We start from the raw sequence: 11,382 nt of genomic DNA, 5'->3' as shown, positions 1-11,382 counted from the left end.
TGAGGTGACCAAATACTTATTTTCCACCCTGATTTACGAATAAATTCTTTACAAATCCTACCATGTGAATTCATGGATTTTTCTTTCACATTCTGTCTCTCACAGTTGAAGTGTACCTCTGGTGCAAATTACTGACCTCTGTCATCATTTTAAGTGGGGGAACTTGCACAATCGGTGGCTGACTAAATACTTTTTTGCCCCACTGTAGTTGTGGTCAAACGTTTACATAAACTAGAATGACTGTCATGGTATTATGGAGGGAATACTGATGTTTTTGAACGGATCTTTTTCCAGTTAAGTAAAGCTCAGTTGAAAGGTTAATTGTTAAGCTTCCCATAACATTCATGCCCATGACGAGTGTGTGCATAATTCTAACCACAAGTGTGATTTCATCATCTAAGCCAAAATGTTCACGTGTTGCACGACTCATTGTGACCATCAGGAAAATCTTTAAAGTTAAACCACATTTTTTTCTCTGAAATTGAATAATAAGGATACATTTTCCCATGTGTATGAGCTCATCTTTAATCCTTTCTCTGGAATGTCTAATGACTTTTTGGATGATCATGGGAAAGCTGAGTTTAGTTTATCAGGTTTATTTGTCACTTCCTTTTACAGTGTTTTACAATTAATTTCCAGGCAAGAAGAAACTCCTCTGTCATGACTTACTATGACATATACAAAGAAGTTATGATTTATCCTGAGCATAGGGGCAGGGGATAGCCCAGTATAGCCCAGTACGTAGAGTGGTGGCCCCATGATCGGAAGGTTGGAGGTCCGAATCCACTAAACGGCTACCCTGAGGTGCCCCTGAGCAAGGTACCTTCCCTACACAGTGCTCCCCGGGCCCCCAGTGACTGCCCACTGCTTGACTGAGTGAATGGGTTAAATGCAGAGAGGGATTTCCCCACAGGGATCAATAAAGTCTAACATTAGATTAGATTAGAATAATATAATTCAGCCTGACCTCCAAGTTGACCTTGAAGTCATCCAACTGACATCCTTGTCAGATGCTGAAGGCAGGATCCATGATGGGTGAAGCAAGTGTTTTATGCATTATCAATGATTCTGCCTTATTTGGGACCCTTTTCAAGTCACCTTGAGAGTTGAAGACCACTCAACTAAAAAAAAATACCAACATGGCAACATAACGGGACTACGCAAAGCAGTGGATGACAGCATGGTAGCTATACTGGTCTTTTATACTGGGCCACCACTACAGAAGTTCAAGAAACAGTTCTCTGCTGGTTTTCAGCAACAATGACCAAAAACCAAATGAAAAAAAAAACAAACAATAAATAAATGCAGTTAAGGGATGAGCTGAAAATGCACAGAAGTCCACTGTTCTTTTACGAGGTAATAAATAATAATGTTCTCACCTATTGTGAAACCAACTCCTAATTTGAATGCTAGCTTCCGCTTCACCTGGTTATCTGCAGCTGCTATTTTCAGGCTGTTCCCAGGAAGTCTCTTTCTCACCATTTGCACATGTAAATGGTGACAGACTCTGGTGCTTTGGATAGCTTTTCTACTCAGTTTGGGCCTTTCTTACTTTCACTAGCCGGGCCCACGTCCTCATTTTAGGTTTGACAGCGTTTTAGTAGGTAAAGGTGATGCTTTGACATGAACTGAGCTGCGGTTTGGGGAAGACCTCGAAGGGGACTGCGACGGCTCCCGGGCCTGGCAGATCCCCATGTACTAAATAGGAGTGAAGAAGTTGAACAATGGAGAACAAGTAGGGAGGGAGGGTGGGGCACATAAATGTACAGCTTGCAGAACTGGGGGAACCTATATAGAAGACAGTTGGAAGGAGCCTGTTTGGAGGTGCGGTCCCGCTCCTGAAATTCCGATACATAATCTCCAAATAAGGCTAAGTCATACACACACCTTTTTTCTTTCTTTTACATTCACACACACAAATGCTGATGGATGCATCTCAGGGGCAACTCGAGGTTCAGTATCCTTCCCACCAACTCTCCCATAGCTACCCTAAAAATTTGCATCTGCAGTTTTCCTATGATCCCGAAACCTGCGCCAAACACAGAGTGCAGAAAACCATTGTTCAAATACTTGTGACCTGAGTACATCTCGGCTGACATAGCCAACGGAACGAAAAAAATTGCAACCTAACGACATAAAGAAGAAAAAAAAAACGTAAGCATTGTTTTGACTGCAAACAGAGCAGCAGGAGCACTGGTGCTTTTTACACTGACATAGAACATAAATCAACTTTAAGAAAAATGAAAAAACTTCCCAGAGTGTCTGGAATGTTTTTGTAGTAATTTGTAGTGACATCTTTCCTCTGAATGTTGTGTAAACCTCATCCCCCCTAGTTTGACTATTCATTTAACCTAATACCTTATGTTACAAGTAGCTTGTGTTGGAAAAGATATGTCGGCCTCTCTTCATTGTGTCTGTGTGACGTTTCTGCTTCCACATGAATCAGACCATCAAAGAAAGAAAATGTTCACACAAGGTCAAGTAAATATCTGTGGGGTTTTTACAAGTGTTATGTGTCATTAATGCCCTAACAAATGACATTTTGAGGAAATGATGTGGATCCCACACGTCTCAGTCATGAAATGTCATACTTACTTCAGTTCTTTATTTCAGGACCTTGGACAGATCAAGTCCAGTTTTCGCCCCTGAAATCATCTTTTGTTTAGTCACTTTAAAAACATTTGATCTCATCACTGATTTACGTCATTTATTTTTACAAACCAACCAACGCAGTTACACAGGACATGATGTGGCCTCCTGGTGATTCAAGATTTTAAACCGTTTCAATAAATGTCTGTATTGTCATCTTTTTTTCATCTTTTCTGCACTGCAATGTCTAGATATTTAAGAAAACAATAGTTTTACTGACATATTTCAAAACCTACTGAAAATGAAGCAGTTTTGTTTAGTTAATCTCGCTAACACACAGTGCTAACTGTTTTACAGTTAATAACAGCAGCACTACCAGAAGTCACTGCTCCACAGCTCTGATATGTGATAACTCACAGTGCATCACACTGGGTCAGATCTTATTTTTAAAATGACTGAATCACACAGCTCAGACTTGACCAGGCGCTTTTTAGTCAGGACTTGATTTAATGCACTTATGATATAGCAAGAAAAACAGTTTAATGGCTGTTTGCCGCCATCTAGTGACTGATTCAAATGCACACAACAAATTAACAAATCATTTTGTTGAATTTAGGTTGAATATAATCACTCCAACGGCTGTCTGCTACGACTCCAGAGGCCATAAAACACTGGAAACCATACTTATGTGCAAACAGATGATAAAATGAGCTCATAAGGACAAAAGCAATCACGTCATGAGGTTCTAATCCCCGAGTACATCTCACACGTGGCAGACGGACCCAAATCCCGAGTTAGGAAACAAAGTAAACAACAAAAAACAACCTCTGTTAGGCAGAGAAATAAAGCAAAAGCTGGATCACAATTCTTCTCTCATTGTTCTCTTAAGGGACACCTGAACAAAGAAAAGCAGGACTTAAATACTCACACTGAGGCCCAGCTGGGGTAATGAGGAACAGCTGACACAAAGGAGACAAGGGAAGTCAAATTAAACACAAGCTACGAGATGCACGACTTGCCGGAATAAACAGGAAACAACGTAACAAAGATACTCCTAACACAGCGACGCCGCTGCAGAAAGTATAATAAATGCAAAGATTACAACCTAGTTCAGAAAATAAACAGATGGTTTTTAAAAGCACATCCATCACTGCCTCATCACGCAGCTGTAATAAGAGTTTTAACAAACTAAGAAGTTTCGATTACGAAGTTCACAAAATCATTTCAGTTAGTTTAGCTTTTTTTCAAAAGTGTAGTTTTTCTCCTTATTTTTGTTGTTGTTTGTATAATACAATTTATCCCACCCGCTAACAAAAGCTGTGAAGAAGAGATAATCAGTCTCGTCCACCTCAACTGCCTGTCTGATGTTATGTCGGATCAGTGTATGTTACAAACAGAATGATGCTTTTCCTGCTTCAGAAATTTTGACATTTAGACCTTAGATTAAATTATATTGTACTTTATTTTGTTCTTGTTCCAATGTCTGCATCCATTGATACTCGTCTTTTTTTTTGCTAGCATTATGATGGGTGTGTTGTTGCTGCAACGTCATAATTATTGCCACATGTCTGTGACTCTGGAACAAGAAATCAGCGGGAGAACTTTGCCTTTAGTTCAGGGAATCAGGGGACAAAGTCAGTGTGAGGAGCAGAGTGTGTGTGTGTGTTTAGACATCTTTGCGGGGAAAAGAATTAGGAACGTTATTATACTGCTCACTCGTGAGGACTAAAGTGGCTGTCCTCATGAGCATTTTTGAGACTCAAATGTGGTTTTAGTGTCAGGGTAATAGTTAGGGTTAAGGTTAGTTTATTTATACCTGTAGGTAAATGGCCATTTTTTTATATAGAGAATAACATATAGCGCTTTACTAGTCCCTAAGGACTAGTAAAGCATCCTTAAGGACGCCCCCACTGACAGAGGCGAGGCTGCCGGACACTGGCGCCACCGGGTCCTCTGACCACCACCAGTAGGTGGCAACGGGTGAAGTGTCTTGCACAAGGACCAAGGACACAACGACCGAGACTGTCCAAGCCGGGACTCGAACCAGCAACCTTCCGATTACAAGGCGAACTCCCAACTCTTGAGCCACGATCGCCACGTGTAAATCTGCTTTACACAAAAATGATAGCATTCAGCATCCCTTCACAAAACACAGACATCTATTTACACCTGACAGACAGAAGGAAAATCGACGAGCAGAAGTCCCTTTACTCTCTACATGAATCAGGTTCAGTAGAGTCGAAAGTGCGTCCACTGCTCTATTGGGCCGATATGCAAATTACATTGTATCCAGCTCACGTTCGATCTCTTTCATAATCACATTTCTGATGATTTTTTATTTTTAGATTTAGGAACAGGAACCATGATGGGTTTGTAGCATAAACCTGTTCGCTGGAACGTTCAAGACAACGTTCAACTATACAGCAAAAAGCACCAAGCAGGCAAAGTTCTTTATGTTTCTCGTGCACGGGACAGAACTGGACAAACGCCGCTCCTTCGCTTGACCCCAGTCGCTCTCGTCCGCTCCCCCGTAACACTGCTCTTTTATTGAGGTTACATGAATACGCATAGGTTCATTAACATATGACGTATACATACAAACAAAGAGTACCTTGCCTGTGCGTTGTGTGTGTGTGTGTGTGTGTGGGGGGGGGGGTCAGAATGTGACCCCATAAAGACTTCTCTGAAGCTGCTGGTCTGGAACTCCAGCAGTTCATCTAAACAAAAGGCGCTTAGCCTAAAACAGATATAGATGTTTATCCTACCATGAAACAATAAGAGCAGGGACGACCTCTCTCGTGACCCCAGAGTCTGAGTGTGCATGCCAGAACACTCTGGGAGGCACACAGAGTCTTTACAGACTGCTAAGGATCAAACCTCTATCAATATGCAATTGATTATAAAACTAAGCATATATGAGTAAATATTTCTAAGCATAAATGACAATCAACCATATAAACCTAACAAACCACGACAGTTCTTTCCAAAGTGAGGAAAGGATTGATTAAGAATAACCTGAAATATTCGACTGAGTTCTTTAGAACAAGATTTAATCAGCCAGCCACTAGTGTTATCAGGACCCTGGCTCGTCTTCACGTTAAATGCATGAAAGGCCTTTTGGATATCTCTGAGTTTAATGATAAAGTGCTGAGTATCTTTCTGTTTCTGTTCCAAAATATTCTTGCTAAAATCAGAAGAACATATTCAAGGCATTTGCAAAATCTCTGTCTGAATTAAAACTGTCTAAAATGATCCGACTGCTGCTCTTGGGATTTTGAAGCCCTGCTATTTTTTGCAGAAAATTTGTTTTGTGTGTGTGTGCGTGTTGTCTTGAAGGATTGAAGGCCTTCAACACAATCTTCTCTTAGGGTGGCTGTATCTCAGGAGGCAGAGCAGGTGTCCAGCCTGATACTAACCCTGCAGAGCTGCTCGGTATCATCGGCGTATGAATGACTGTGAAGGTAGAAAGCACCTGTGTCGAAAAAGCTCTGAAAAACTATTTGTGTGCACAGGTGAATGAGGCAAGTGTTGTATAACATCAGTCCATTTAACATCTTATGTGTGGACTGGTGTCGCCTCTTCACTGCTCAGACTGTAACTGGTGTACCAGTCAGTGCATATACTGGTACACGGCTGTGTACAGCTCCACTGTTCATGAAAATAAAACTAACAATGTCACTAATATGTGCCATCCTAGAGCAGCTGTACTACCTGTGCAGCCTGAGGGACTTGCAGGTATCGTCTGTCTTTTTATTATTATTATTTCGTTTAGACTGGTGAAGTTAAAGAAAGCGACTGTGCAGCAGCAACTGGACGCCAGGTGTCCCCAGTCTCCCATTTTTCGCAGCAAGGGGAATCCTGCTGGAAAGAAGGGCTGACTGGAGTGTGTGAAGAAGTGCGTCCGCATGAGTTGTTTTCACACACACACGCCACTTTCGGGTACTTTTCAAACTGAAACTACTTTTAATCCATTTTTAAACTCCTCCGGGTTTCCTTCAGCCGCAGTAATGCAGACGTAAAGTCAGAGTGTGTGTAGGCATGTAGGAATGGATGAAGACAGTTGCAATTAGGAAAGCAGGGTGGCGACAGGTAGCCAAAGATAAGGGAAGAAAACGGGACTACACCTTTACCGCATTACTCGCCGCTTCCATCGGTGGAAGTTCCGCACAGCAGCCGCCTTTCTTCTCGGGTCTGCCCGCTTCTCCTGAACTCTCCAGCGGATTCCTCTTAGGTGTTTACTCCGGCACAATCATGTCTGAGGAAACAACGGATTTCCCTAACGAACTGTTCGGTAAGGTTACGATAGCGGGGATTCGTGTTTACGCCAGCTGACCGACGCGTGCGCTGCGCTGTTATTGCCCTCAAAATAAAATAAAAAGTTCGGAGTTCGTCGAACTGTTTTGACGTGGCTCAGCTGGCTCAGACGTCTTTTAGCTGCAATGGTTTAAAGGGAACAGCGCCATGTAAAACTTAACGCATTGATCTGATAGCGGTGACGTTGTGTTTTTACTCGCTTTTGAAATCACTGCGAGTCACTTTGAGACTCTCAGAAGTTACATAGAAGTTGAAGTTTTCTAAATATACGAGTGTTTACTACAATTCTGGGCCAGTGTTTTGGAAAGAATAACGTGATTCAACTGAAGGCAACAAGCTCATATTAAAACACACTAACTTCAGTAAACAACAGCTACACTGTCCTGCTAGTACTGGATCACACTGATTGGGCCTTTTATTAACAGGTGAAATAATCTCTGGTTTTCATTTGTCCATTTCTGTAAAAATAAAAAAGTCATTTTCATGCCCTGGGGCTTTGGCTGGCTACCTGAGAGTCTCTCCTCTGCTGCCACTTCCTTATCTGAAGTGGGGGAGAGGGGTGTGTCTGTGAAATTCCTTTGGATTGTGGGATATTATCAACACAGACTGCCTGGATGACTGAGTGTCAAAAAAGAAGTGTAAATCACTGCATTTAGCTGGAGAGAGTAGCCTGAACTGAAATAAAACACCTTGCTGATACAGCCAGACAGCTGCAGGTCCATGTGTTTGACCTACATTGACTTCTGCAGGCTGATGTTGGACTGAAGCCACCTGCAACCTATTTTAGAACCAGTGTCTTACTTACTGACAGTTTTAGAGACAGCGGTGGGCCGTGAGGGTGGAGAGGCCGATTAAGGAAAAGCTTGAAAAACCATGAGGTCTTTCTATTTATTAGCTCACCATTAGCAGACTCAGATACTGCGTGATGAAGCTGACTCACTACCCCGTGCTCTCTGTTACGGTGTCTGCAGACCAGTCTCACACTGTATATCTGCGCTGACCGATGAATGGGGCTTTTTGTAGGCAGCCCTGCTGTTGGTTTTAACAGGACGGGCTGACCTGATGCTGCTCATCGTCAGTAATTTAAAACTAGGAGGGGAAAAAAGCTTATCGGCAGCGCTCGTTAGGCCTGACCTTTGTGTGCACAGAGACTGAACTAATGAAAAGTGAGGAGGATCAGATGCTGGGTGATTACATGCCAAAAGCTGTGTGAGAAAGTTCAGCAAGTATACGGACACCCATTCATTTCTTGTCTAATTTTTAAGCAGTCAATTTTACAAATAAATAACTAGAACCCATATGAAAGTAGACAGAGTCCATCTAATACCCCAAAATGCCAGTAGCTCAGCATTTCAGAGCCACATTTATCCCTCAAAAGTTGGTAGAGATTAAAAGCATTGCTGTCAAAGAGAGACTGCCAGACTTTTATTTAAGAAGTGGCCAAAAATACACCAAAAAGTATCAGGTTAGGCAGCTTTGTCTTTATATTCAGGTGTTGTTATACTCCCATTCCCACAGGTTATTTTAAAGAGCTGTACTAGGACATGTTACAGTACAAGTCCTGTTAAAGTGGCAACAAGTCAGCTTGTGGAATCTCTTCACTGCTAGATATTCTATAATCAGCTGGCATTATTGCAAACCAGAAGGGTTTAGGAGCCACAAAGGTCATGTAAAGTTACAGAGCGAGGTCGCTGAGGTGCATAGAGCATAAACGTCACCAGGACTCTGCTGACTCATCAGCATTAACATCAGCACAAAAACTGTGCACCGGGAGCTTCGTGGCATGAGCTTCTACAGCCCAGCCTCCTGTAGGCGTGACGTGCAGAGCCAGCACCTGTGTCCATAGCTTCGATGTCTCTAAATGTGAGCTTGTGCTGTCTTATAACTTCTGGCTGTGTAAAGAAGTCACAACCAACAGTTCAGGTTCAAAGCAGGAACTGTGATTTAAGTCAAAGACAAAACGAGTCTCGAGCCTCTCAAATCATAAATGAGAATCTGGAAGAATTAATTGTATAAAGGATGAAGCCGTCTGCACAGCATTTAATGGACTTTCAGAAAATAGTAAAGACTGAATTTCTGCCAGTGTGAAGTAACTGGAGAGTGAGAGCAGACGTTTGTTTAGATTCGGCATGTCGCAGGTTGTTACTCTACACTAATTAGTCTGCTGGGAAGTGGAACGTGTTTTTTATAGGAGCGGGTTGGACATGTGTTTCTGATCAGCCTCCACGCTGCTTCATGCTCTAATGTTTTGATCCTCCTCATGACCTCATTGTGTGTCTGGGTGGAGGACAGCATGAAGGCGGACCCGTGCTTTTTGACTTATTAAGACTCCTGCACACAGCACAGCGCCGCTCGTTTCTCCTCGTCTCACCCTTGTCTTTTACCCGATGCTTCCCTCTCTGCGTTCCAGCTTCTTCACCCTCGTTCTTTCTTCGTGTCCCTGGACTTCCACACCAATACTAAAACAACATACAGACTTTACGGGTAAACCATTAACAAACCACTACTGGTTCCATCAGGGAGATCAGATGTGGTACATGCTGTGAGCAAATAAGATGTAAGGCAGTCACACTCGGTAAAACAGCACTGAGAGGGAATAACTAAGGAGTAAAATAAATATTTCTGGTGAAAAGCAAGTCCTTCGAGTTCTTGTATGTTCTGATTACAGGAAGCTCCAAGTTATAATGGATGTGGAAAAGCTTTGACTGGATTTTTCTCCACAGAAGTGCCACCAACCAACGTGCACTGCACATAAATGAAAGGAACCGTTTTTGATCAGCATTAGGTCAGTCAAACTTCTCGGAGAGCGATCTGCTCAGTTAAATAGCAGAGGAGGTTGTTAATGAAACGAACAACTGGTGCACTAGAGGGGCAACGATGAGACATCCCCAAACACGTTCATATTATCACAGCTGGATGCCACTGACGTTTTTCCCTACTTATTTTTTCAGACTGTTTTTCCTGTAGTGTTGCATTTGGTTAGAGTCAGTGTCACTACAGGTAGCATGAGCCGATACCTGGACCCTACAATGTTGCACGGGTAGTCCTGATGCACCGTCCTGAAGGTTTGTCTCAGCACAGTCTCAAGAGCCTGGAGGAAATTCCAGGAGACATGCAGTTACTCCAGAGAGCTGAACAAGGCTGTAGAAGACCCTTAGTCCATCAGGAGGACTTATGAGTGAGCTTGCAGGAACAGTCTGAGCGCTGCCAGAGCTACAAAATGACCTCCATCAGGCTACTGGTGTGAATGTTTCTCACCAAACAATCAGAAACAGGCTTCACCAGGGTGGCCTGAGGGCCTATTGGGGACCCTATGCTCACTATCTGGCACCATAGAGCGCAGTTGGCATTTAGAATACAAGACCAGAATTGGCAGGTCCACCAGTGGTGCCCTGTGCTTCTCACAGGGACACATAGCCCTTTTCAGGCTAGCCAACAGCAGCCTGATTGCCTTCAGGTACTGGGATGTCAGACCCTACACTGGCACACTGGGTCCTGGGTTCCTCCTGGTCCTCGACAGTGCCCGGCCTCATGTGTATGCAGACAGGAACTGCTGACTGGCTTAAATCCATCCTTTCTCAGCACAAACCTCTAGAATCCATCTTGTAATGCTAGTCTAAATTCTAGAAGGCAGTCTTACGTACGTATTAGTGACCTCTTTGAGCCGGCCATACAAAATATCATTTGGTGTGATTTGTCCTTCTTTTGGTGCGCATGGCCCGCCCGTCTCCTTCGATGCTGACAAAGCAAGAGATTGATGCTCAGGGAACCGTCCTGCTCCAGCACAGCTGCGTTGGCGACCTCGTCGTTCAGTATTCATAATAGGAAGCAAAGGTGAAAGCTTTCTATGTGATTCCTTTATGTAGACATAGTTGTTTAACAGAGAGCTTCATTTCTAACGTTTCTATTCTCGCTCTTTGTACTGTGGAGAAACTCGATGTTCATCATGAACATCATGCAGCTTCTTAAACAAATGAAATCATTTGCATGATAATCTGGAAGTGATTCCAGTTCAGTGAAGGATGAGTTTCTCGTAAAGAAACGGACACTCTGCATTTACACTCAGCCTGTCGACACTAAACCCTCGTAAATAAAAACACGTTCTAAGTGATTGATTCTTTTTTCTGCGTGCATAAAAAAATGATAGCTAATGTTTGGTGTTGTGCTCGCGGTGCAGCCTTCCATCACTCATGTTTCCCTCTGCAGCTCATTAACTTTTGTCTGCTCTCTCCTGTAGAGAGACAACAAGATGCAGGTTGACACATAATTTGTGTTTTAGTGATTGCAAACCACAACTCAGTTTGCAGCATAAAGACGTTTTTTTTTTTTAAACATTTATTTATTGGTTTTAAACAGTTTTACATGGTGCACCGTGAGCTAAAGAAAAAATAAAAAAACACTAAATAAGCAAACTAAGAACCCCTTTTTAAAAACACTATAATGATCTGGTTAGAAACACATAACTACTTGGGAGAAATG

The 11,382-nt window shown here is 42.7% G+C and overlaps 1 protein-coding gene across 2 annotated transcripts in view; it reads left to right on the top strand.

The window, feature by feature from the left end:
• The first annotated feature begins 6,448 nt into the window (after positions 1-6,448).
• Positions 6,449-11,382, top strand: part of carmil1 (capping protein regulator and myosin 1 linker 1) — a 31,750-nt gene continuing 26,816 nt past the window's right edge. For both annotated transcript variants that reach the window (XM_082522544.1, XM_082522543.1), the window contains exon 1: positions 6,449-6,880. In XM_082522544.1, the coding sequence (XP_082378670.1) occupies positions 6,640-6,880 (241 nt within the window). In that variant the 5' untranslated portion in view covers positions 6,449-6,639. The remainder of the gene's footprint in view (positions 6,881-11,382) is intronic.

This window comes from Aulonocara stuartgranti (assembly GCF_965226115.1).
Source record: "Aulonocara stuartgranti genome assembly, chromosome: 22".
In the NCBI taxonomy this organism is placed as follows: domain Eukaryota; kingdom Metazoa; phylum Chordata; class Actinopteri; order Cichliformes; family Cichlidae; genus Aulonocara; species Aulonocara stuartgranti.
Note: the sequence above shows the minus strand (reverse complement) of the source record. Positions and strands in the feature narration are given on the sequence as shown.